Source organism: Vulpes lagopus, chromosome 6 (assembly GCF_018345385.1).
Source record: "Vulpes lagopus strain Blue_001 chromosome 6, ASM1834538v1, whole genome shotgun sequence".
NCBI classification, from domain to species: Eukaryota; Metazoa; Chordata; class Mammalia; order Carnivora; family Canidae; genus Vulpes; species Vulpes lagopus.
The window spans coordinates 105,004,511-105,032,073 of NC_054829.1; the positions used below are offsets into that span (position 1 = coordinate 105,004,511).

The 27,563-nt window shown below is 39.2% G+C and overlaps 1 protein-coding gene and 1 pseudogene across 1 annotated transcript; both read left to right on the forward strand.

Annotated features, from left to right (window-relative positions):
• The first annotated feature begins 3,011 nt into the window (after positions 1-3,011).
• Positions 3,012-3,100, forward strand: LOC121494121 (annotated as a pseudogene).
• A 1,549-nt stretch (positions 3,101-4,649) lies between these two features.
• Positions 4,650-15,369, forward strand: OSTC (oligosaccharyltransferase complex non-catalytic subunit). The gene is made up of 4 exons (XM_041760163.1): positions 4,650-4,856; positions 8,449-8,542; positions 10,540-10,737; positions 14,805-15,369. Exons 1-4 carry the CDS (start codon positions 4,718-4,720, stop codon positions 14,821-14,823), a joined length of 450 nt encoding a protein of 149 aa, XP_041616097.1. The 5' UTR covers positions 4,650-4,717; the 3' UTR covers positions 14,824-15,369.
• Positions 15,370-27,563: the final 12,194 nt, after the last annotated feature.

A 27,563-nucleotide genomic window follows, 5' to 3' on the forward strand; every position in this document is an offset into this window, starting at 1 on the left:
TCAATCCCGGGACCCTGGGATCACGCCCTGAGCCGAAGGCAGACACTCAACCACTGGGCCACCCAGGCGTCCCCACACTTTGAAATTTAAAGATAGGTTTATCTCCAGACCTCCTCAACAATTTTCCCATTGTGTTACTTCTAATACCCTGGCCATCCATCCTGCCAAATAATTATCCATTGCCCATGAATCGCTATAGACCTGCAACTCTGGCCATGGCTCCTTCCAGGCAAAATGAACACCAGGTAGACTTTAACATTCTGCCCATTGGAGGATTTTCCCTCATTACTTCCTTCAAATGAGGATCCCTCTATGTGAGGCTGTTGTGCAAAGTCATTTACTTTCAGGTACTGTTAAGCACATTTGCAGAACCACCTGTAAAACAACCCCTCCCCCTTTCTCCTTCAGTTAACTGGTCATAGGCCATTTTCCACAATGTCACAGGTGTAGGTTAGGAAAGTCAATGTGACACGGAGTGGGTCATGTGCATTTGGATTATTTCTCATGCAACTTAAACGTATTTTTCAAGATCTACATGAGCCTGATCTCTATAACTTTCTTTTTTTTTTTAAGATTTTATTTATTTATTCATGACAGACACACAGAGAGAGGCAGAGACATAGGCAGAGGGAGAAGCAGGCTCCATGCAGGGAGCCTGATGTGGGACTCGATCCCGGGTCACCAGGGTCACACCCGGGCTGAAGGCGGCACTAAACCGCTGGGCCACCGGGGCTGCCCTCTATAACTCTTTCATTTGATGATGGAATGCTGCTGTGGACACCCATATTTATGGGCTAATAGGTCAGACAATGCTAAATTGGTGATGGAAGGTACCTTGTTGACATTGGTTAATAGCATAGTGTCCGCTAAGGTCCAATGGCAAGCCAGAAGCTACTTCTCAGTGGCAATATTTATCTGCAGAGGATGGCATAGGTTTGCTGCAAACCTCTAGGGCTTTGTGCTATGAGTCATCTAAAGGGGCTTGTCAAAAGCTCCACAGAGCAACCCTATCTGCCACAGACATTACAAGTGACATTGGATCTGCTGAGTCATATGGCCCAAGTGACAGAGCAGTTAGCTCAGCAGGCTGGATTTGTTGCAGAGGCTTTGCTTATTCTGGGTGCCCCTCATAACTAGTGGTTTATTGGATTACTCATTAAATAAATTGGAATAACATGACTGATGAAGTCACTACATGATTAAACTTATTTTAATATTATGTTGTTCTCCAAGATCCATATTTCTTTTAGAAGGACTGAATTAGCTAACTCATTGCGATGTGGTAGGAATTGCCACTCTACATCTTTCATATCTTTGATGGTGGCATCAATCTCTGCAGTCACCTGTTTTTGTTTTGGTATGTAAACGTAGTTCTACTGGTTCCACTTAGTCTTTCCTACCATAAGAGCGCTCACTCAATGGGTCAGGAAACCAATGTGGGGATCTTCCATATCCGAGTATGTTTATTCCAACTGTACATTTCAGAATTAATCCCAGCATTCTCACTGCCTCTGGAAGGAGGCAATGAAAGCAGTGATAAAAGGAAACTTATTCCATGCATCTCTGGTGCTACTATGGGCAGGTGCCTATGTTTCATATTAATATTTCATATAAATTCATATTAAAATTATGAATTTTAATTTTCAAAATTTTAAATAATGACAATGATAACAACAAAATTCACAATCTAATATTGCATTAGAAAGAGTTTACTAGAATGTAGGGCATAGATCTGCCTGGCACAGAGTTGCCACTCAATAAGTACTTGGGGAAACAACCATACTCATGCTTATACAGAACCCAGAGGGAAAGAGCATAGTTCACAAGACCCTCAACAGAACTGCAAAATGTCCTTGTAAATGAATCTGGGCTGAAAGTATATATTATTATCTGATTTAAAAAAAAACCCAAAGCTACTAATTTCCCCCCTAATACATGTGCAAAAAAAAAAAAAAAAAAAACTAAAGTCAGTGGAATTAATAGTCTTGGTAGGTCTAATTTTTAAAAATTTGGTTAAAAACATATTTGTGGGATTTTCCTTCTATTGACCAGCAGAGCCATTCCTTTGACTCTAAGCCATTCCTTGACTTTAAGGCTTTTCATTAATATTTCTACATTAAACATGAAAATCTTTGCAGATATCAGTTTTATGTTCTTTTCTTCCTTGAGTGTAGATTTGCTTGTGCATAGTAAGAATTACTCATTTTTGCTTTTATGTATAAATAGCTTAAAATGATAGACTCTACAGTATATAATGTTTAAATCTATGTTTCTTCCAACATTTGTCCTTCTCCTTGTATATAATATAGAACATCTATATATATATATATAACATCATCATGCTCTAATGTCCATGGTTATGTTAATTATTTCCTTGGTTTTCAGCTACAGAGTTTATGTTGTGTTTCACCAAAACATATTCTGCAGAAATACAGATGAAAACAGATGAAATACAGATGAAATACAGATGAAAACATATACATTTTTATTCATAAAAGGTTTTTTTTAAAAAAATACTTGGCTTATTGGGATCCCTGGGTGGCGCAGTGGTTTGGCGCCTGCCTTTGGCCCAGGGCGCGATCCTGGAGACCCGAGATCGAATCCCACATCGGGCTCCCGGTGCATGGAGCCTGCTTCTCCCTCCGCCTGTGTCTCTGCCCCTCTCTCTCTCTCTCTGTGACTATCATAAATAAATAAAAAAAATTTAAAAAAAAAATACTTGGCTTATAGAATATTACAAATCCAAGTTGGAACATATTTCAGGTTTTAAGATGTTAAAAATAATAATGAATTGGCTTCTGAAACAAACTCACATTTTGGAACAGAGTAAAAATACGACAGTAATAATTCAATACAGAGATGAATGTGAAGCTCTGACTAGGTGGTTTTATTCTTTACTACAAAATGTATATGTTTAAAGTTTTTAGGTTTTTTCCCCACAACACATATAGGATTATTTGGTCCTAAAATACAAAGGAAGAAGGTTAAACTTGTCCCATCTTAAACATCTCAAGATTATACTTTCAGGGATCCTTTCTATAGTTTGTTACTAGAGAAGTTTGTCTGAATGTGTAGCCTTCTCCTCTTAAACATCTCCAGTCATATTTCCATTCACAGCAAGTGCCTTCAGGTCTCATCCCATCACAGACTATACTATACTTCTTAAGTCTCATTTCTCAAGCTTCAGTTTTGTCATATGTAAAATGCTAATAATAGTATTTAATAGTATTTACCTAATAGAGGTGTCATGAAGATTAAATAAGAACCAGTGTAGGGATCCCTGGGTGGCGCAGCGGTTTGGCGCCTGCCTTTGGCCCAGGGCGCGATCCTGGAGACCCGGGATCGAATCCCACACCAGGCTCCCGGTGCATGGAGCCTGCTTCTCCCTCTGCCTGTGTCTCTGCCTCTCTCTCTCTCTGTGACTATCATAAATAAAAAATAAAAAAAAAAAAATAAGAACCAGTGTAGATCATTTAACACAGTATATGCCAAGCAGGGGTTAATTAATGTTAGTTTCCCTCCTGAAGCTATAAAGAGAGCTTAAAACTTTTCATTTCTATGTTTTTCCTTATTTTTTCAAGGCAACCTATTTTTAATTGTTCTAAAGTTTTTCTTACCTATACAATTATGGGAACGTCAGAAATATTCTGCTTTGCAATACCCAGAGAAACTTTCTGTGTATAAATACTGGTTCAGCTGTAAACCCACTTCATTATTGCTCATATTTTGGAGATGGGAGTTTTAAGAGAGAAAGAAACCAGGATGATTTCAAGATTTTCGGTCACAAAGATTTTACCATTTATGAAGATAGGGATGACTGTGGGAGAAGCAAAGTGGAGGGAAGAACACGTATTATTTAAAATAGTATTTTGGTCACGTCAAAGCGTATCAGCTTTAGGCGTGCCGGGGAGACGTCCTCGAGGTTTTTGACGCATCTGGACTTGATATCTCAAAATTCTTGATATTGTTTCAGTAATTATTAATAGCAATCGTTATTTTTACTGTCTCCACAACTACATCGGGAAGTAAAAGTTTAGCAACTAGGGCTTTCTCGGGCTCTTGAAAAAACCGCTAATAGAAAATGCAGACCCCCCCCCCCAATAAATAAAATAAATAAATAAATAAATAAATGAAAGAAAGGAAAGAAAGGAAGAAAAGACGGAAAGGAAAGGAAAGGAAAGAAAAGAAAAGAAAAGAAAAGAAAAGAAAAGAAAAGAAAAGAAAAGAAAAGAAAAGAAAAGAAAAAAAAAGAAAAGAAAAAGAAAGAAAGAAAAGAGAAAAGGCAGACCCTTCCAAACGTTCCCATTCATCCTCCTGCTCTGGGAACCTAGAGCGCCCGCGCCCAATCAGCTTCCAGCACCGGCGAGTGGGCGGGGCTCAGAGAGATTCGCTCCCCTCTGCTTCTCCCGCTTGGCCACGTCTGACGCCCCGCAGGTCCTGGAAGGTACATAAATCATCCTCCTAATCGTTGGCAAGGCTTGAGCTCCTTATTCAAATTCATGTTCCGCAGAGCTTAAGAACACATAGCTTAAAATCCCGTTGCTTATCTGTTCTTCATAGTTTCTTCTTTTTCTGATAGTTAGACAAAACTGCCTTCTAGAGTTGCGGACCTGCCAGCCTCTTCCCCGCGCACGCGCCGTCGACCGGGAGGGGCGGGCCTGTTTCCGGGCGGCGCGTGGGGCTTGAGGTCGGGAGAGAAACCCCTGCCGCCACCAACATGGAGACCTTGTACCGCGTCCCGTTCTTAGTGCTCGAATGCCCCAACCTGAAGCTGAAGAAGCCGCCCTGGGTGCACATGCCGTCGGCCATGACGGTGTACGCTCTGGTGGTGGTGTCTTACTTCCTCATCACCGGAGGTAACTCGGGCTGGCTCGGGCCCGAGAGGCGCTGAGACGCGGAGAGCCGGCCCGCCCCGGAGGGAGTCTGTCCCGCTCTCAGCCCCGGGGGAAGCATCACTGTGCTCTCGATCTTTTCGGAGGGTGGAGGGAACTTCTGGGGTCTCAAGTATTAACGGCCCAAGGGTTTTATTTGCCCTCACGCCCCGTTGTGTATGCCGAGAGGCCCCTCGTTCTCACGGTTCTCACGCCCGTTGCCTTTCCGCACCTCGAGCCTCTGAGCCTAGGGATCCGAATCGATTAAGTAGTTTAAAGCCCAGATCGTCGCTCTCGTTATCGCCCGCCGTAAGTTGTTCTTAACCAAGATCCTGGAGGAGACTAGTCTTGTCCGTTCTACTTCCATGGTTGGTCAAAAGGGGCTAGGGACTTTTACCTTATCTTTGTCCACAGTCCCTGGAACGTTGGAAGAGACTTGGCATCCTCAGGTTCGTTGGCTCACACCTAAGGACCAGGTGTTGCTTTTACCCCCCCCCCATCAACAATAAATATCAATGGAATCTTCCGAGTCCACGGTTTTGATCACTATTTGAGATTGGAGTTAGATTCGCAGAAGGTATTTGCGTTTCAAAAGGCAGAAGTCGAGAATGTAAAGAATTAGAGGAAAATAGCAGTTCCATTAAACACTCCAGAATGTCTTACCCTGTTTTAATTTCTTTAAATTTTTTCTCCCCCCCCCAAAATAAAAAGTTGCAAAAGAGGGCGTTGTTTTGTATAGTGATGAGTTGGCAATCCGGCCACAGTCTTCCAGCCAGCACCCTTTCAAAGCCCCGCAGATTTCACCGTATACTCAAGTCGGTTCTTCTGTACTTTTCAGATTTTCGGAAGTACTTAAAGTTCAGAGTACTTAATCTGGAAGTTATAAAATGGAGACTTTACAGATTAGGGACAGCCAGAGATGGGGTTCCGTGTTTAAGGGAATAGCCACAGACACTTTATTTTCGTAGATGTGAAAAGAGTTGGTACCGAAGAGGGAAGACCGAAACTATAAGAGCTTGGGACTAAAATGCATCTTTGAATCCACCACCTAACCTCCAATCTAGAATAATGATAGTTAATCTGTACTCATTTAAATAAGATATATTTTAAATATTTTTTATATTGGTAAGATAGATCCTAGCATTAATATTAACACTTGCTTGGCACATTAATAGGTACTGTATTGAACAAATGAAATTTAAAATACATGTGATTTAAAAAAATAATAATAGAGGCTTCCTCTGCTTTGATCATCTGCTAGTCTCTTTCTCCTAACCCTTACCTCCCCTTGGAGCCTGAGTCTTTGTCAGAAGCCTCACAGTTTTCCTTTTGTCCACTTAATTCTTGTTGATTGTTGTAATGGGGAGATTCTCCGCTCCAACCCCAGGGGCAGATTGCAAAGGACACCTTTTAGTGGCTAAGGCCATGAATTATCTCATAGAAAGAATCGGTTTTGCCACTGGAAAGGAGTCTCTTCTAGAAACTGTGGGTGTACATCTATAAATAAATAATATTTATTGTTGAGAAATATTCAGCAAACTGCATTGAGCACCTGTTAAGTTCCGGGCACTAGGTATTGGGGACTAGTCAACGAAACATAAAGACGCTGCCCTCCTGAAGCTTGTAATGTTCTGGGTGAGACACGTTAAATGTCACAGAAGTCTTTTTTCCGCTCCATTATTTTTTCCATTACAAATTAATAGAAATTAATTCCATTCGTTGGAGGGAAAGAACAAGAAGTTACGAGAAGATAGTGGGAGTTGGGATTGGTGGAAAGGAAATACTAGGGAGAGGGAAAAGAATGGACAAATATGGAACCAAGAGACCAATTAGGTGGGTTTTTGTAGTTAATTGAGACAACTATGTTGGTGGCAGCAGAGATGAAGGAAAATATGAAAGATAGTTGGGAAGTAGATTCGGTGGGTCTTGATACATTGATTGGATGTATGGATTGATTGGGGAGAATGAAGCGTGAAGGAATCTTTTAGCATCTGAGTAGATTGGAAGGGTCGTTTTTTGAGATTGAAGATATGTAGGGTTTTTTGATGGGGATTGGTGAACAAGAGGTCACTTTGGGATATGTCAAGTTTGCAGATAATGAGTCTGGAATTGAGAAAAGAAGGCTTGCTGAAAGTTGGTTAGTAACATATTTTTTGAAATCCTCTCATAAGCCAGATATTGAAGAATATAGAGGAAGTCCCTGTTCTTAGCTTACATCTAATTCTACTGATGCTAATGTTATTTGATAGATATTGGCACATTGGCCATCATTAATCATTAGCACATGGAATTGAAAACCCTGGAAAGGGCTAAGTTCAATTCGGGAGAGAATGTAGAAAAAGGACAGTGGATCAACCCTGAGGCACGCCCAGTGTTTAGTGGAGAGGAGACCCTGCTAGAGATGTAACAAAACATGGATAGGAGTGTCACAAAAACCAGTCCACCCCCCCCCCCAAAAAAAATGGATTTAGTAAACTGGATTTAGTGGCACTGGGAAGCCTCCTAAGATAACTGAAAAATGTCTGTTGAATTTGGCAACATAGAGATTATTGGCAACTTTAGTAAGAGTAAGATCAGTGGCAGCTGATGCTAGGTTGGAGTGAGCTGAAGAATGAAGGCTAAGTGAAGAAGGGGAGAAAAGTTTGCTTTTTTTTTTTTTCACAGAAGGAAGTCTGACTTTGTTTCAAAAAGGAAGCATAGAAATAGGATGTTAACTAGGAGGGTCTGGGGTCAAGGGAAGGAGGATGTGGGAAAGGAGAGATTGAAAATATAGGAAGGGAGGTAGCCAACGATCAAAATCTCTGACAAGGCAGTAGGGTAAGGAGTCCTGATAATTGCAGAAGGAATCCCACTTTGATAGGAGGAGGGACTCTTTTTTGTAGCTGGAAGGAAGGAAGGTAAGGATGGATGCAGATGCCAGTTTGTCGGAATTCCTATGTGATTGCTTTGTTAGCCAAAGGTGAGGGAGACACAGTCTTACTATGCTTAAGAAAAGCTGGAAATGATGTTTTGGAGAATGGTAGAAAAGGTGAAGAATAGATGTTGGCTGTGGGAGATTGGAAAAACAACGTTGATGGACATTAGTACTAATAATCATAGTGACATTGTGACTTAAGTGATGGGCATAACATTAATGAACACAAATCTCTAGAATTGCTTGTCTGCCTATGGGTATGATTGAAAAATGTCTCCTTTTATATATAAGCAAGAAAATTTCTCTGGTTACCTCTCAATTGATAAAAACATCCAAGCATATATGGAATATTTTCTTGAACTAAAATACAGCCTTTAATATTAAATCTTTATTGTGGAGTAATTCTTGAGTATTAGAAACAGTTACTGAATGAATTTCTTTTATGAAATATCTCTTTTAGACATAATATTTTAAAATAGTGAGTTGAATTTTTGAATGGTTTAGCTAAAGTTTAGGAAAGTAGCTGGGCTTCACTTGATTATGATAGTATATCACAGCAGTCCTATTTAAATATAAATGAAGCTTTAGAGACAAAACAGAAAATTCTGATCCTTTTTAAAAGTTAGGAATCCAGTCTCATCTATACTCTTGTCTTTCATGTAGGAATAATTTATGATGTTATTGTTGAACCTCCAAGTGTTGGTTCTATGACTGATGAACATGGACATCAGAGACCAGTAGCTTTCTTGGCCTACAGGTAACAGTTACCTTTCTGAATGATTTGGTGGGAAGGAAGGTTGCTGGGCTATGAGTGTTTTTTAAAAATACAGTGAAACCTATGGATCATCTGCATTTAGATAATAGCTGTTTTAAAATGCTAGATTCAGAGATGGCAGGAAGTGGGCAAGATTTCAAGTATGTTACTTGTATTAGGAAATAAAATACTTGACAGTGATTTACACGATCACTTATTTGAAGGAAGATGTTGGTATAAGTACATTTAGACTGTTCTGGGGATCAACAAACTGCGTGTACCTGTTTATTTGTAAGTAATGTTTTATTGGAATGAGGCATGCCCATTTATTTATATATACTGTCTGTGGCTGCTTTCAAGCTACAGTGGTAAGTAAGTGTGACACAAACCATGTGGCCTGCAAGCCTAAGACATGTACTATCTGGCCATTTAAGAAAAAAAAAATCTGTGGATCCCCAGGCTATATTCTTAGATAAAATAACTTTTTGAGACTTGGATGTTTCATTTCAGTACCGAAACACCATTGCAGTGTGGTTTGGTTCATCAGAGCAGTGCTTATCGTATTGCTTTCTAAAATCCACTTGGTAACTGCCTGCCAAACATAGCTATATATTTGCATTTACACTTATTTTAATGCTATCCCATGTGTAGAATTTTCCTGAAAAGATTATTGTGATTCTCCAGGAGTATAGGGAATCTAGATGATAGGAGATCTTGGTAGGGGAACCCTCCATAGTGCCATCGTTGGCACGGTTGGGATTTTGAGCCTAGTGCATATATTGTGTTTTCACTTAACGCAATTAGCTAACAAAAAATACATACCTTTGTTACATATACCTATGTATAAATTATCCCTTTAACAGAGGAATTTGCTCTTTGGGGATCCGTGAGCTCACAATTTTCAAAGCTCTCTATTCCCAGAAAAATTGGATACACATATATATAAAAAGTTTATATAGAATTTTAATGATTTATAGATTTTTAGAGATCCTTGTGGGATTCATGAAGCTCTAGGTAAAAATGCTTGCTTTTAAAATTTTCTCTTTGAAACAAGAGGTTTATTTATTTTTTAAAAAAGATTTATGTATCGATCTTAGCACATGTATGCACTTTAAAAATTTTCCCTTTATTGATTGATTTTTCAATATTTGCGTGCATGCACACACGTAAGTGAGGCAGGTAGAGGGAGAGAATCTTCAAGCAGACTCTGCTGGGTGTGGGGCCCCATGTAGGGCTCGATCCGAGATAACTCATGAGATCATGACCTGAGTCGGATGTTTAATCAGCTGAGCCACCAAGGCACCCCAAGAGGTTTATTAATAATTTTTTTTTTTTAAAGATTTTATTTATTTATTCATAGAGACACAGAGAGAGAATGAGAGGCAGAGACACAGGCAGAGGGAGAAGCAGGCTCCATGCAGAGAGCCTGACGTGGGACTCGATCCAGGGTCTCCAGGATCACACCCCAGGCTGCAGGCGGCACTAAACCGCTGCGCCACCGGGGCTGCCCCAAGTTTATTAATTCTTATAAAACTTCTAGAAACATTTCTAACCCAAAAGAAAAAAAAATTTCTAACCAATTCAAAATATGAAATTGATAATGGAAATTTAAATACCATAATTTTTAAAAGCTAAACAAAAGTTCTGGGTAAAGGGTTCATACACATACACTGGCTTTTTAAGCTAATAAAATCTCAGCATTAATTTTACATAGACAGTTATATTAGTTGAGGCTTTAAAACTTTTTGAACAAAAGCTCCATGAAGACACAGACTTTCGTTGTTGCATCCCCAGGACATAGAATAGTGCTTGATACGTAATAGGCCCTCAATAAATTTTGTTGACACAAATACACAGAAATTTGATTAAATAGTTGTAAGGGTAAGAATAAAAAATTAGCACCAAAATATTTTAGCAGAAATAGGAATTTCAATCTAAAAACAAGTTTTATTTTTCTGGGAATTTTCATTTATTGTTTTGCTGTGGTCTTTCTTTTTCAGAGTAAATGGACAGTATATTATGGAAGGACTTGCATCCAGCTTCCTGTTTACAATGGGAGGTTTAGGTTTCATAATCCTGGACCGATCGAATGCACCAAACATTCCAAAACTCAATAGATTTCTTCTTCTATTCATTGGATTCGTCTGTGTCCTATTGAGTTTTTTCATGGCTAGAGTATTCATGAGAATGAAACTGCCGTAAGTTATTAAGAACTTTGTATAGTCCGTAATTTAACTTCCATTGCAAGTTGGTAAAATAATTACTTGGATCACATGAAATCATGGGAGATTTAATATTTGTGACTTGCTCAAGGTTATAGCTATGGTTAATAGTAAAATTGAGACCGGTATTTCTTTCTGAGTATTATCTCCATACTGTTATTTTGCTATAATATCACTGACCACTGACTGGAGATATTGTTTCGTTAATCTATAACATTCAGAATTCCAGTAGTAATAGTGATAGTAGGGAGTATTTTCAAGGCATTAATTATTTGTGCTCTTTGAACACTGATATGAGGAAAACCCATTAAGCCTTGGACAGGAAGGGAGTTACTACCTCTCCAAAAATACAGGAAAAGGATTTCATATATATATCTAATCCTAGGATTTAAATTTTTAAGGGAAGGAATTTATGTTTCCAGGCCTAATATACGATTTTATGTCAACTTTTATAATTCCATTTGAGATTGTTAATTTGATATGTGGACAAGTCTGATCACATTTCCCTATATTCTGATTTCACCTATGGATGTATTAGTAACTGCAGGAACTTTGGGCAGACATACCATACAAAAATTGGCTCTTAGTAAATTCATTTCTTAGGGAATATGTTAAACATCAAGTGTCAACTATACTGATTTCTTAGAACTGATACTCCCTATTTTATTATAAGAGACATTAAAAGGGAATGTAGGAATGTGTATGAGTTTCACAGTTCACCTGTTCTGTGGCTGCATGTGTCCATGGTCTGGTCTGTAACACATCTGAAGTGGAATGGGCAGACTTCCCCTGGAACGTCAGAAGTACTTATCCTGCAGTTAATGGTTGCATCTTAGCAGGGTGGGAAAAGAGAGCAGTGTTCTTTATCAGCTGAATATCTGTGGCCGTAATGTTCCTTCAGACTCCTTTACTGGTGGCTCTTATTTTTGTCTGGGGAAAATAGTTTTGGCCTTTGGCTAAATTGTATGAAGAATTAGGTACTTCAGTGTCCTCTTTTTGTTCCTCTTTTTTTTCTGCCCCTATTGGAAAAGGTGTATTGGTGTGGAAGAGGCTGAAATTTTCCATAGCAAAACAAGAGAAGGGGAGGCTCCCAGAGAGTTCAAAAGGCTACTACAAGTTAACCAAAACACATGGACCCTTTGGAGGCATAGAGCAGAACAGGAGTGGGCTGGTTTTGCCCATAGAACCAGATTTATTTTTATTCTACCAAGCTTCTCATTCTTCCTTACGGTTTTAGGTCCTCTCCTTAGGCATATGAGTGCTTTTCTTTATAGCTCAGGCATTTGACTTGTAGGATAATAGAGCTATCTACTGCTTTTAGAAGATGTAGAAAGTGCTTAACTCCCTGGATTGCCTCCATCTTACGGTTTCCATTATTTATGTCAGTATTTGTCTTCTTGTCCCCATTTGTAGACCAGCGTCTACAAATTGCTGACTAAGTGAACACTAGGAAATAGGGTATATTCCCCTTTAATATAATCTCCCAGATGTAAATTATATTTAGATGTAATCCAAACAGAACAGTGATCTAAACAGGTAACTATTTCTTCCTGTAAATTGTCATGCAGCTAAATCTAGGATTTAAATTTTTAAGAGGAAGGAACTTACGGTTTCTTGTTTGATATGATTTCTCATCTGCACCTCCTAAAGCCTGGTACTTTGGGTGTGGAGTGGCAAGAAACAATGGACAACTTTAGAAAAGAAAGGGAAGCAACAGTATTGTATTTTCTGGAATATTTGCAAGCCCCAGAAAAGGTGATGACCCATGTCTGTGGGCCTTGGTGTTACACTCAAAAGGACCGTGGTTAGTACCACCAGCAAGAAGGGGATATGTCTGTCTTCTTGCACACAAGTTATCTTTGATGTTTCAACATATATAAATAATTTGATGCATAATAAGTGGAACAACAATAACAAAAAGACATTAAAAAACACCAGTAACAAAGTGTGTTTTCAAACCAAATAAGTTGCTAGCATCGGAGATAAAGGGTGGCTATGCTATGAGATTTCATCATGATAACATCCAGGGTTGAAGTCTTTCACAAAAAGTTTGATACCTTTAAATAAGAGGAATCTTTAAAAAGGAAGAAACAATAGGAATGAATTGGTACTATCAGTTTCATATTTTCTGATTTATGCTTTTTTAGAGACCTAATGTCTCCCCTACAGATATAATTTTACAAATCAAAGCCTGGCTTTATTTGATGCCTTATCTTTTGTAGAATCATGGACACTAATAAAATGAATGACCGTTGACTATTTGCATATACGACAGTATATTTAAAATGAAAAATCAAATTTTAGTGCCTAATATTTTTATGGTACTAATACAAAGTTACAGAAAAGCAGTTTTCATTTTGAAAATAAAATTTTTCTAATGTAATTCATAAGATAATCTATGTGGAATTGTGTGTATGTTAGGTACCTTTTAAATATGCACAGGTTTGGGACACCTGGGTGGCTCAGCGGTTGAGTGTCTGCCTTTGGCTCAGGGCATGATCCCGGTCACGAGATCGAGTCCCACATCGGGCTCCCTGCGAAGAGCCTGCTTCTCCCTCTGTGTCTCTGCCTCTCTCTCTGTCTCTCATGAATAAATAAATAAAAATCTTTTTAAAAAATGTGCACAGGTTTAAAGAAATAACATTTGGATACTGGGTGGAGCACTTTGGTACAAATTTGTACTTGGTTCTTCTGAAAAATGTGGTCATTCGATTCTCTTTATTTTTCACTATTAGGGTAGTTTTGATCTAAACACAGAATTGTAAAAATTAAAGAAATTAAAGATGGCATGCTATGTCGTGATATGATGTCCTAAAACTAGGCAAAGTGGTTGGGAGTGGAGGGATAGGTTTCCACTTTTAGGCAAGGCTGTTATAAAGCTGTATAAATAGTCTGTTGAATAGATATTATGCAAATGAGGACAAAAGGCCTATTTTATTTTCTGTTTATTTATTTTTAAAGATTTATTTATTCATTTGAGAGAGTGGGGGGAAGGACAGAGAAGGAGAGAGATTCTCAAGCACATTCCATGCTGAGCGTGAGCCCAAGACTCAGGGTAATCCCGCAACCCTAAGATCAAGACTTGAGCTGAAACCAATTTCTGGATGCTTAACTGACTGAGTCAGCCAGGCACCCCCAAAAGGCCTGTTTCAGTCAGAGTGGCAAAAATTGCCTTTTTAGCAGTCTGAGGTAGTGTTTATTAAACTTGATGAGAAAAGCTAGGGTGCTCCTGAATAGGTCCTAAGATCATAGGATCAGTTCAGAGAAGAAATTCTAAAGGGCGGGGGGAATGAAAAATAAATGTAAGAAAATAATGACACTTTACTTAATGTCATATAGGGACTAGGAGAATGCAAATACCTGATTTTTCTGTATAATTGAAATTAAATTCTACATGTACTAAAAAAACTTAATCCTTTTTGATAGGCCACTTTTTAAAGTGTTTGTTTTATTGTTCCTGTAACATTTACATTTGTATTTAGTAAATATTTATTATTTGATAACTATTAATTGCTGGACACTGAACATTAAGCCTGATTTTTCCTTCTTGACTTAGGGTCCTTTTACATGTGTACTTAATTAGACACAGCAACGCTTTTCAGTTTTTTAGTTGATTTCCTTCGTGTCACCTGCTATTTCTCCTTGTTAATATCGTTTGCCTGTTGTTCTTTTCTTTCCTTCCCCTTCTTCATTTTGTTGTTAATTCTGTGATTTGAGGAAATAGATAACCTAGCTGCGTGCTTGCACTTTAAATCCTGGTTGATGGCTTAGCTTTTTAACTGCCCTTGCTGATTTGTGAGTCTCTTTTCATCTACTTGTGGGTTTGGGACATGTTGGTTTGTAACTCTGTCCTTAAAAGGAAGGGGGAATGGAACTGAAGCCTAGTAATGTGTATATTTATTAGGGAGGCAGGATACGAAATAAAACCATAAGAAATCACACAATTATATTTTCAGATTGTCATTTGATTCATCATAAAACTGGGGCGCTTTGAAATGTTGCTTACTTTTCACTTTTTATGTTTATGAATTTTATTCCTACAGGGGCTACCTGATGGGTTAAAAATGCCTTTTGACAAGAAATCCGTGGATATTGGATTTGCTCCTGTTAATGAAGTTTTAAAGGCTGTACCAATCCTCTGATGTGAAATATGGAAAAAGAGTGAAGCAGCAGAAAAGAAGCATCTCGTGAGAAATAGGAATCATATTAAAGCTTGAACTAGAATGTCTTCTTGGTATCAAAGAGACAAATTTCTCACAGTATTTCTCCTGCTGGCCTGTACTGACACACCAATGATGTTTAGTGGCATTTTCTTCTTAGTTTTTCATTTCTTAAAGAAAATATACTCCCATTTCCACAACTATAATATTGAATAAAGTGATTATTTCTTACAGCCCCCTTAACATTTTGTGAAGATGACATTTCTGACTTTCAAAAATTAATGTAAAATCAGGAAGCGAGATCCCATAAGCTGAGAACTCTGATCAGCTTTACCTATGGTGCTTTGCCTTTAAACAGTGTGACAGTACATTATTCAGATATGTGTGAGACTGTTTCTGCACAATAAGATGTATGAAAGGAGCAGAAATAAATAATTTTTCTAATTAATATCTTTTATATTTGTCTTTTATGAGACTGACATGCTACCCACTGCGCCAAGAAGGCCACTTATAAATGTGATTTAATTAACTGGTGATAGGAACTTCGGTCTATAATTATTCATTCTTGTGACTCTTAAGCTGCTGTTAGTAGGTCTAAGGTCTCACAGTGTAGTTGACTGGTGGTCTTATGAGGTCACAATTCTGTATCCCTGTAAGTATTCAAGCACGGGCTGCCTATCTATGTCAGAGTTGTTGGAAATGTGGTTATGTGAGATGAAAACTCCCTTCAGACATTCATTTTCAGTAATTAACACATACCTAAAAATCTCTCTATACCAGTCTGGTTTTGCCTGATTTCTTCTAACCAGGCCTTTTAGATCTCCCTTACTGGCTGTGAACATCACTTCTCTGGTGGCTCCGTTAGTTCTTATTCCAAAATCTTTAAGTTTACAGGAAAGTTATCTCTCAGGTGATTTTTTTTTTTTTCTAATTCCAAGGCTGATTTATATGTGTCCACTTATTAGAAAGAAGATTGATTGATTCAAAAAGTTTTAAGTACCTATTATATGCCAAGTGGCACTGAGGATTATGACGGATAAAGGCTCTGTTTTTACAGAGCTTATGTTCTTGTAGGAAAGCTAGATAAACAAAAGGTAGAAAACAGTTATGAAATGTTAGATGCTGATAAATACCACAAACAAAAAGTAAGTTAATAGTCTGTACTACAGTGATGAGAGACGTGGAGAGAGGAGGTTGTTCTACCTAAAGGCTCTGAAAAAGGAAAACAAAACCTGTATATTCTCACCAAGTTTAAAAGCTTGATTTAAATTTAATTGTATTTTTTGTTATTTGGCCGTATTTTAAAACCTTGGTTAAACTAGATGGACAGGTGTTAAGACTTCAAAAGCCCTGTTCCTCAGCAATTGAGTAGTGAACAGTTCCTGCTAAATACCACAAGATGGCACTATTAAGGTTGGGTTTTTTTTTTTTTTTTTGTCTCTGCTCCAAAGGTTTTGTTTTTATAATAAAATAAATGCATATTTACTAAATACAATGAAATATATTTAAATAACTGCTAGTAAAGTTGCATGGTATTATGTGAAGAAAAAAATCTTGTCTTATCCTGGACTTAAAGTGCTTCTGGGGACACTAATACTAAAATGGCACAGTCTGATGGAAAGCCTTTCAAGCATTATCATTAACAGCAGAGGTTAAGCAAATGAGAAAGAACTAAATTAATAGGCTAAATTGGAAACAAAATAGTCTGATTTTACCACAGGGCTCTCCAGGAGTTGATGCTAACATGGAGGGAGAAGTGCAGAATGGTCCAATGAGGGGTAAAGCAGGCATGCAAGGCTAATACGCAGGGGAGGCTGGCGTTTGGTGGCGCAGAGCTGACAAGGTAGCTATCAGTCTGATGGGGAACTCCAGAGTGGAGACTGTGGAGACTGCCTGTTGGAGGAGTTAGGTAGAAATGGCTAGCTCCTTGTATCACTGCCGGGTCTTCGGCCCAAGGCCACCTCGAGATTAGCAGGATCTTGGCTAGAAAGCTGAGATGTGAACCCTGACAGAGCCAACAACTGGAGGCTGTCACCTAGCCCCACACCTTGTAGCTGGGCAGTGAGTTGGTCAAAGGGATCTGTATAGGGCAGCCCGGATGGCTCAGCGTTTTTTGTTTTGTTTTGTTTTGTTTTTATGATAGTCACACAAAGAGAGAGAGAGGCAGAGACACAGGCAGAGGGGAGAAGCAGGCTCCATGCACCGGGAGCCCGACGTGGGATTCGATCCCGGGTCTCCAGGATCACGCCCTGGGCCAAAGGCAGGCACCAAACCACTGCGCCACCTAGGGATCCCGGCTCAGTGGTTTAATGCAGCCTTCAGCCCAGGGTGTAATCCTGGAGACCTGGGATCGACTCTCATGTCGGGCTCCCTGCATGGAGCCTGCTTCTCCCTCTGCCTGTGTCTTCAACGAAGAGTTATATAAAAAATGAGGGGTTCAATAAAAAATAAAAGCTTTGTTAATGTGAAATTTATAATCTAGTGAGCATACACAAGTTGGCCAATTCTCTCTGCTAATAGGAGCACATGGGATGAGCAGTTACACCTAGAGTTGGGATGAGGAAAGGCTTAATTTGTTGGAACAATGGGCCTAAAAGTCTCAAATACAAATACTTTCCCCAAACCTCTTCTATTTGTTTTTCCTTGTTTTGTTTAATGTACAATATATTAAGTACGTACATACTAAGACTCTTAATTATAAGTGAGAGAAAATCAGGCTACTTGAAGCAAAAGTAATTTGTCAGGATGCTAGAGTATCATGATACTCGAGACATGGAAACTGCTTTGCATTAGGTGTACCAGAATTGAGGATATACTGCTATAAAGACTCCTGTTTATTTCTGACATATTCCATGATGTATCTGCTTCATGCTTTTCTCTATAAAACCGGTCACTTCTATTACTTTAGTTCAAAGTGGTGGGAATCCTGCCTGCCAACCTATCTTGATCATGACACTAGCTTCAGCTAGAGGAAATTTACTTGATTGAATTTACTTGATTCAGTGATCTTTTTTTTTTTTTTTTTAAGGGCATCTCTTTCAATGGAAACCCTACCTCTTCCCTCATCTTTGGCCAGTCCTCCCTGCCCTAGTCCTAGCCCCACGGCACCCAGTTGACTAGCTGCCTCTTTGCAAGGTTGTCCAAAATCCAGTTGTTACTACATCTATGGAGTTTAGTTCATATAATTTGTTACAAGTTACGTGAAGCAATTCAAGTCTAATTTCATTATCCATGATGAGTTGTCCTATAACTTACGTTGAAACCGCCATTGATGGGAATCTTTTTACCTCTCAAGGCAGCCCATTCCATTTTCAGATCTCTCTTTTTTAGAGAGGGAAAGAGAGGGAGATGGAGGGAGGGGATGGGAAGGGGCAGAGGGAGAGAAAGAGAGAAAATCTTAAGCAGGCTCCAAGTCCAGTGCATGAACCTGGGATGGGACTCTGTCCACAATCCTGAGGTCATGACCTGAACCAAAATCAAGAGTCAGATGTTTAACCAGTGGAGCCACCCTCAGACCTCTGTCTTTTAGAAAGCTATCTTCTGGTTTGCTTTAGTTTCAGGTCTACTGCTTGTGTCATACCGAGGCATATCTAACAGTACTACATAATGACAGCCAGCAGTTCAAATATTAAAACTCTTAGGAGCCTCCAATTTTTCAGGTATACCATTACCAGTTTTCAGGCTCAAAAACATGGGATCTGGTTCCTTTAGGATCACTGTTCTCTGATTACACTCTAAGTTGTTTATATTGCTTTAAAAATAAGTTCTCTGAAAGATTATGTACAGCTTTTGGGGTTCTTAGATTGACATAGCCATTTTGGTGGCTACATCTCGTAAGTTTTGTTAATTATCAGGGCTTCTACAATGGTTACTATGGATCTTGATGGACAATGCCATGAATTATTAGGAGCTCAGACATGGGATCAAGTCAGATTTGGATTCATATTTCTGCTCTGCCAGTTACCAGCTGTGTCACCATGGACAAGTTACCTGAGTCTCTGAGCCTCATTTTCTTCTTAGTAAAATAAAGATAGCAATACCTCCCTTACAGGAATGTTCTGAGAATTAAATGAGATTATGCACAGCCTCTGGAACATATCAGGTGCTCTAGAAATGTTAGGTCTGTACTTTAGTTATTTTTCCTTCACACTCTGTAGTTTTATTTAATGCATGATTATGCATTCTCCTCCCTGGGGATAGGAGCGGTGGAAATGTGCACACATAGGCATGTGTGATAAATATAATTGAAGCATGGAATGTCTGCTTTTAGTTTTATGTCCATTTAAAAAATTGTTTTTACAACTTACGTTGTATCCATTTCAGGGTGGAAATAATTCCACGCAGCAGGCAGCATGACGCCACTACTCCACTGAAGGCCAAGGAGCTGCCTTTGGTTAATAGATGGTGTCGCCTCTTCATAAAGTCCATTTCTTCAGGCATGTCCTGATGAGGATGAACCTTCATATATGCCATTAAGTGCTTATGTTGGCAGTCACTCCACCTCAGAAAAAAGGGTTTTCTCTTGACAGCAGAGTGTGGGCGCCAGTCTAAACAGAGCACTCAAGGTCTGACCAGGTTAATAGGTTGGAACAGCTGTAATTCCGAGTCCCCAGAACTGTTGTACTATTTTAACTGAGATGACAGGAAATTATCTAACAACTTTAAGCCCAGAGAGCACATGTCATGCTGTATCTTTTCACATAACACTTTATATTTGTATAACACAGTTCAACTTTTCAAAGTGCCCTTGCATCTATTATCTCATTTAAGGGGTAATGAGGACCCCAACTATCTTCTGGGTCTTTTAGTGTCATAAGAAGAAATAGGCTGAGTCAGCGAGGGGAGCTACCATGCTGGGTCTTTGATCCATATTATTCCCAATCCTTACAGCAGTTCAGTCTAGTAAATAGTACTGTCTCCATTTCACGGGGATCAGCTGGCATGGAACTAAAGTGTGCCTAGCTCTAAATCTCACATACTTTCCATTAGGACATCCTATACATTTCATCCTATATTCTAATTCATTGTTTTATTTTTAAAAATATATTATTTATTTACTTGACAGCAGAACAAGCAGGGGAACTGCTGGCTGAGGGACCCCAATGTGGGGCTCGATCCCAGGACCCTGAGATCATGACCTGAGCCAAAGGCAGACGCTAACCAACTGAGCCACCCAGGAACTCCTAATTCATTTTAAAAGTCAGTGTCTCCCCTGATGGTAGAAGTCAGAATAGAGGTTGCCTAGAGAAGTGGGGTAGTGACCAGAGGGGAGGCAAGGGGAGCTGCCTGGGTTGCTGCTAATGTCATTTCTGGATCTGGGCCCCGTGTTGTAGGGAGTGGACACTTTGGGAAAATGAATTGAGCTGTACGCTTAGGATTTGTGTACTTTATGAACATTATATTTAGATAAAAAGGTTTTTAAAATCTAGTTGTTCTTTTGAAAGCGAGCTCTTATCCCCAGAATCTAATACTGTGCTTGTTTGTTACAGCGAACAAATTTAGCTCCTGTGCATTTTACTCATTTATAATGGATAAGTGAATGCTAAATATACAGGATCAAGGTAAATTATTTCTTCTAAGAATGCTGCTCAATCTTTTGGGTCATGGACCAGTTGAGGATCAGATTAAAATTATAATAAAAAGTAATAAAGCATATACGTTCTATATCAGGCACTGTGCCAAACTCTTTATACTGTTTTACTTGTACCACACACTGTGAGATGGGGATTATTATCCTCATTTTATAGATATGGGAATCAAATCTCAGAGATATAAGCAACTAGACCAAGATCACACACTAAGGAATATTTAATCCAACATTCGAACCCAAGTTTTCCTGCTTCCCAAATCCATTCCATTACCTACTGCACACTGCTTATCTCTAGATAGTTTTGCCAAGAGAATGAACTCTTTCCTCCCTCCCACCCCCTCCAACACACACACACACACACACACACACACACACTTTTGCCTGTTATTTCAGGAAGCTCATAAACCTGAAGTACATAACCTGTAGATAGATTAAGAACCAATTTAAGAGGGATCCCTGGGTGGCGCAGCGGTTTGGCGCCTGCCTTTGGCCCGGGGCGCGATCCTGGAGACCCGGGATCGAATCCCACATCGGGCTCCCGGTGCATGGAGCCTGCTTGTGTCTCTGCCTCTCTCTGTGACTATCATAAAAAAAAAAAAAAAAAAAAAAAAAAAAATTTAAGAAAACTTTCAGAAAGTTAAAAAATATGACGGAAGAAACTTTCAAAAAGGACTAGACCATGGAAAAACACTCAGATCATTAATTTGATGAGGTTGTGGTTTTGATATCTTACATTTTTTTGTTTCCCCCATAAAGCTTGATTCATGTCATTTTTCATGTTAACATTTTATTATATATACTATAATCAAAGGAATATATGAAACAGACATGTAAACTGAGCAGCATTATAAAATGAACAAAGTCCTGAGAATGCATAACCCAACATAAGCATTAAATTATTACCAATACCACTGAGTCTATCTTTGTATTCTATCCTTATCCAATCCTGTGCCTTCCCTCTAGAGGTATCCATTGCTTTGAATTTTGTGTTTATCACTTCTTTACTTTAAAAACAATACACATTTGTGTAACTATTTAATATATCATTTAGTCTTGCTCGCTTGGGTTACTGCTTATCATATAGATAGTTTAAAATTACGTATGGTATCTTTCGCTATGTTCATAATTTTAAAAATATTTTTAATTTTATAAAATTTGTCTGATCTTTCTGGTGAATTGAAGTTTCCATCATTATGTAGTGACCATTTGACCCAAACACAAATGTTTGATAGTGATTTTTTGTCTAAAAATCTATATAGTCTTATGTTAATGTAGCTAACTCATATATTTTTCTATAATTTTTAAAAATATTTTATTTATTCATGAGAGACACACAGAGAAGCAGACACAGCCAGAGGGAGAAGCAGGCTTCCTGAGGATAGAGCCTGATGTGGGACTTGATCCCAGGATCCCGGGATCACAACCTGAGCCAAAGGCAGACGCTCAACCCCTGAGCCACCCAAGTGCCCCTATTTTTTATAATTTTCTTTCAATCTTTCTTTGTTCATACATATGTTTAAGATGTGTCTCCTATGCGTGTTATGAAACTTTATGTATTTGTGTTTTACTCCATCTTCTTATTTTTATTTTATTATTTTTTATTTTACTTAAATTCAATTAACATATAATGTATTATTAGTTTCAGAGGTAGCAGTCAATGATTCATCAGTCTTCTATAACACCCAGTGCTCATTACAGCACATGCCCTCCTTCATGTCCATTATCCCATCTGCCCACCTTCTCCCATCCAGCGACCCTCAGTTTGTTTCCTATGGTTAAGAGTCTCTTCTGGTTTGGAGTGCCTGGGAGACTCAGTTAAGTGTCTGCCTTCAGCTTAGGTCATGATTCCAGGGTACTGGGATCAAGCCCCATGTAGGGCTCCCTGCCCTGCCGGGAGCCTGCTTCTCTTTCTCCCTCTGCCTGCCACTCCCCCTGCTTGTGCTCTCTCTCTCTCTCTCTCTCTGTCAAATATATAGATAAATCTTTTTTTTTTTTTTTTAAGAGTCTCTTCTGGTTTGTCTCCCTTTCTGATTTTATCTTGTTTTATTTTTTTACTCTTTTCTCCTATGATCCTGTTTTGTTTCTTAAATTCCACATATGAGTGAGATCGTATGATAATTGTCTTTCTCCGATTGACTTATTTTACTTAGCATAAAGTTCCATCCATGTTGTAAATGGCAAAATTTCATTTTTCATGGCTGAGTAGTATTCCATCGTATATACCTACCATATTTTTTTTTATCCATTCATCTGTCGATGGACATCTGGGCTCTTTCCACAGTTTGGCTATTGTGGACATTGCTGCTATAAACATCGAGGTGCAGATGTCTCTTTGGTAAATACCCAGTAGTGCCATTGCTAGGTCATAGGGTAGCTCTATTTTAAACTTTTTTTAAAAAAAGATTTTATTTATTTATTCATGAGAGACACACACAGAGAGGCAGAGACACAGGCAGAGGGAGAAGCAGGCTCGATGCAGGGAACCTGACGTGGGATTCGATCATGCCCTGGGTCTGGGATCATGCCCTGAGCCAAAGGCAGACGTTCAACCACTGAGCCACCCAGGCATTCCTATTTTCAACTTTTTGAGGAAACTCCATTTACTGTTTTCCGGAGTGGCTACACCAGCTTGCATTCCTACCAACAATGTATGAGGGTTCTTCTTTCTCTGCATCTTTCCCAACACCTGTCATTTCCTGACTTGCTAATTTTAGCCTTTCTGACTGGTGTGAAGTGGTATCTCATTGTGGTTTTGACTTGTATTTCCCTGATACCGAGTGATGTTGAGCATTTTTTCATGTGTCAGTTGGCCATTGTATGTCTTCTTTGGAGAAATGTCTGTTCATGTCTTCTGCCCATTTCTTGATTGGATTATTTGTTCTTTGGATGTTGAGTTTGATAAGTTCTTTATAGATTTTGGATACTAGCCCTTTATCTGATAAATCATTTGCAAATATCTTTTCCTATTCTTTCAGTTGTCTTTTGGTTTTGTTGACTGTTTCCTTTGCTATGCAAAAGCTTTTTATCTTGAAGTCTTAGTAGTTCATTTTTGCCTTAGTTTTCCTTGCCTCTGGAGACGTGTCTAGTAAGAAGTTGCTGTGGCCAAGGTCACAAAGGTTGCTGCCTGTGTTCTCCTCTAGGATCTTGACAGACTCTTATCTCACATTTAGGTCTTTCATCCATTTTGAGTCTATTTTTGTTTGGTGTGAGGAAATGGTCCAGTTTCATTCTGCATGTGGCTGTCCAATTTTCCCAACACCATTTGTTGAAGAGACTGTCTTTTTTCCATTGGATATTCTTTCCTGCTTTGTCAAAGACGAGTTGGCCACAGAGTTGAGGGTCCATTTCTGGGTTCTCTATTGTGTTCCATTGATCTGTGTGTCTGTTTCTGTGCCAGTACCACACTGTCTTGATGATCATAGCTTTGTAATACAGCTTGAAGTCCCCATATGTGATGCCACCAGCTTTGCTTTTCTTTTTCAACATTCCTTTGACTATTCAGGGTCCTTTCTGTTTTTTTTTTTTTTTTAAGATTTTATTTATTTATTCATGAGAGACACAACACAGAGAGAGAGAAAGAGAGAGAGGCAGAGACAAAGGCAGACGGAGAAGCAGGTCCATGCAAGGAGCCCGATCTGGGACTCCATCCTGGGTCTCCAGGATCAGGCCCTGGGCCGAAGGTGGCGCTAAACTGCTGAGCCACCCGGGCTGCCCTCCTTTCTGGTTCTATACACATTTTAGGATTATTCGTTTGACAATCTTTTAATGAGTGAGTTTAATTTATTTTCAGGAATGGTGACAATTACATATTTGAACTTTTCTGTGTCTCTTCACTTGTTCTATTGGTCTCATTTCTCAATGCTTTGTTTTCTTCCTCTCTCACCTTTCTTGAGCTGATAGTTTTTGTTTTTTTTTTTTTTTAGATCCTTAAATGGCATATTGTAGTTTCCAATGATGGCTGCAACAATGCTCTTGTCCCACTTGTTTTATACAGAGTGACCTTGCCACTTCCCATCAAATGGTAGAGATGATGTCTCCAGCTCTTGCAAATTTGCCAGCCCCGTGACTGCTTTGGTCAACAACATGGCAGAAATGACTGTGCCTGTGCCAGGTATGACTTATAATCGGCTTGGAAACTTCTGGTTCCTGCCTCTTACTATGCTCACATTTGGGGTATGCCCTCTTGGAATCCAGCTGCAAGATCATAAGGAGCCCAAACCACATGGTCAAACCATGCGTGGCTGCTCCTCTCTACAATTCCTGAGTTCTAAGCCAGCTACCACCATCAACTGCCAATCTTGAGAGTGAGCCCTTGTGGCCATCAGCCCCAGCTACCATCTGAAAGCACATCTGAATGAGACACAGCAAGGAAGAACTGCCCACTGAGCCCAGGTGGCCTAGAAAATCTTGGGACATGTTAATAAACTGTTGCTTTTAGGCACAAAGTTTTGAGGTGGCCTTGTGTGCAGCAGTAGATAACTGGGATGGAAATGTGGCATTGGCTTTGGGATTGAGTGATGGGTGGAAACGGACAGAGTCTCAAGGAGATGGAGAATGCAAGCTGGGAGGGTTTTGAGAATACCATCAGTGACACTTGGCAGGTCCTCAGGGAAGTGCTGGAGGTGCTGAAGACAGTGAGGAAGATGATGACCTTGGTGACTGAAGAAAAGGGACGTGTGCTACGTAAAATTTACTGACAAGGAAAATAGAAAAGGCACCTAATGCACTCATGAATCCCATGGGAGATTTCCAGGCTGAAAGTAGGAAGTGTCAACTGGCTTCTTCCTAACTGTGTATAATGACATGTGGAAGAGAGAGATAAACCAGAGGAGTTGTTCTCTTTTTGAGCCCAGCTTAGAGCGATAGAGAGCCCAGAAGAGTCTTTCCAGGTAGCAAATAAAAGCTTGTGTTTTTATTTATTCATTTTTTAGAGAGGGAGGGGAGTACAGAGGGAGAGGGAGAGAGAGAATCCCAAGCAGGCTCCACGCCCAGAGCAGAGCCTGATGCAGGGCTCGATTCTACCACCCTAAAATCATGACCTAAGCTGAACTCAAGAGTCAGATGAGCCACCCAGGTGCTCCAAAAGCTTGTGTTTTTAAAACATGGTTTATCCAAGAAATGTTCCTTGGTTATCTTCTTTAAAAGGTTTTGTGTTAAATTGATGATTAAAGTGCAATTTCTAGTACATCAGGTCTCTTAGCTGTACTGCACATTTTCAAGGTACAAAGAGCTTTCTCATCCATTCTTCTATCCCACTGACAATCCCACTGTTAGGCATGTGGGAAAGCTACCCTTACTCTTTGGTGTTAATAAAAGCAACAAGTACAGCCATCCTTCCTTCTCCAGTTTTGGGGTTCCTGCTGTGTGCCCACTGATATGCTTTAGACAGGTGATCCCTCATCCACCTCATGGAGTATTATGACTTACAATTTATGGATGATATTTAAACCAGAGAGCTAAATATCTCCACAAAGACACAGCTGGTAGAGGTGAAACCTCAATTCGAACATTAGTTTGACTCCAAGTCCAAACTCCTCTTTTACTTTTTTCTCTGAGAAGATCGGGGAGCCATTTAAAACCAAAAGCATCTACAATGTGGATTCCTTTCACCTTTTCAAATGTCATACCTGTTGTCTGTCAAGAATTTTTAGACTATATGTGAACTATAACTTCAACAAATTATTTGACTTTCCCCATTTCTTCTAATTAGGAATATGCCAGTATTGTAATTAGTGTCTTTGCAAAAGGGTTTGGATCAGATGAACTGTAAAGCCTCTTTCACTTTTTTAAAAATTAAAAACATTTTTAAATTAATTTTATTTTATTGAAGTTTTATTTGCTAGCATATAGTACAACATCCAGTGCTCACTTTTGATGCTCTTTTTGTCTTTTCTCCTTTTCGGACACATGGGTATTCTAATCAGCATCTGCAGGCCTACAAAGGAATTCCATTTGATCAGCAGATGGAGCTCTTGATAATCGAATAGGAAGAGGCGTTTATTGCTTGTCTGCCGTCGGTGCAAGGGCTCAGCATAAGCACAATCCTGCTGCTGTTTCAGATTTGTATTATCATGTTCTATCTCTATCAGGCCTATCTCAGATTATTGTTTTTACATGTGGTAAGGGTTTAAAGAAACACATATTATTTTACCAAGGAAAAAACTCCCTGTGGAAAGTTGGATTGAGACCTTTCACAATGCTTAAGTGCCTGATTTGAAGCCCAGAATTAAGGAGTCCAGTGACTCCTTTGTGATGGATCTGTTATGTCAAACACCTTCTAGGAGCTGGAAACCACATCTTCTCAAGGCTGTTGTGATCATATGTAGTATACGGAAGCCACAGAAAGTTCAAGACGATTTTCAATTTATACATACATTTTCAACACTTAGTATCTTTTATTCATAAATTGATGCTGATGCTAATACCATCCTTTTTTTTTTTTAGGTACCAACTAAATAATGTTTCAATACAGAAAGTATAAAAATCCAACTGTTTCTGAAACTGTTTTTTTTCTCTCAAAGCCCTCTTACAATATCTTTCCAACATCAATGATCACTACTTTATAAGCAGCCACATTCAGTTATAGCATGGTGATTATACTGTACTATATTTCAACATTTCTAAGTAAGAGATTTCTTGAGACAGGAGCTGCACCTCAGCTGGCAGTACCACTTAAAACTGTGTCAGCAATCAAATAAAAGATTTGTCAAATATTTAAATAGGCTAGATCAAATTACTACTAGTTCTTCTACTTACTAAGCTTGGCCATGTGTGCCTTCATGGAAGGTCACGTTCCCCTTTCCTGCAAGGGCGTCTTCCTCGAGGGACCCAGAGGTTGTGCAACCTGGGCAGGTCTTTGCAACAAGCTGGTCATCTGTCTGGACCACGTGGGTGGGTGTCCTCTGGTCAGCACTTTGAGCAGAACAGACATATGTGCCAGAAAAGGCTGAAGACTAAAACTGTATCTCTGGGTCTTTTGGATCTGGTGCATACAGATCTGCTTTCTCTTTCTCTTGCCCTCCCCTCCAACTCCCTGGTACAGCCTGCTTGTA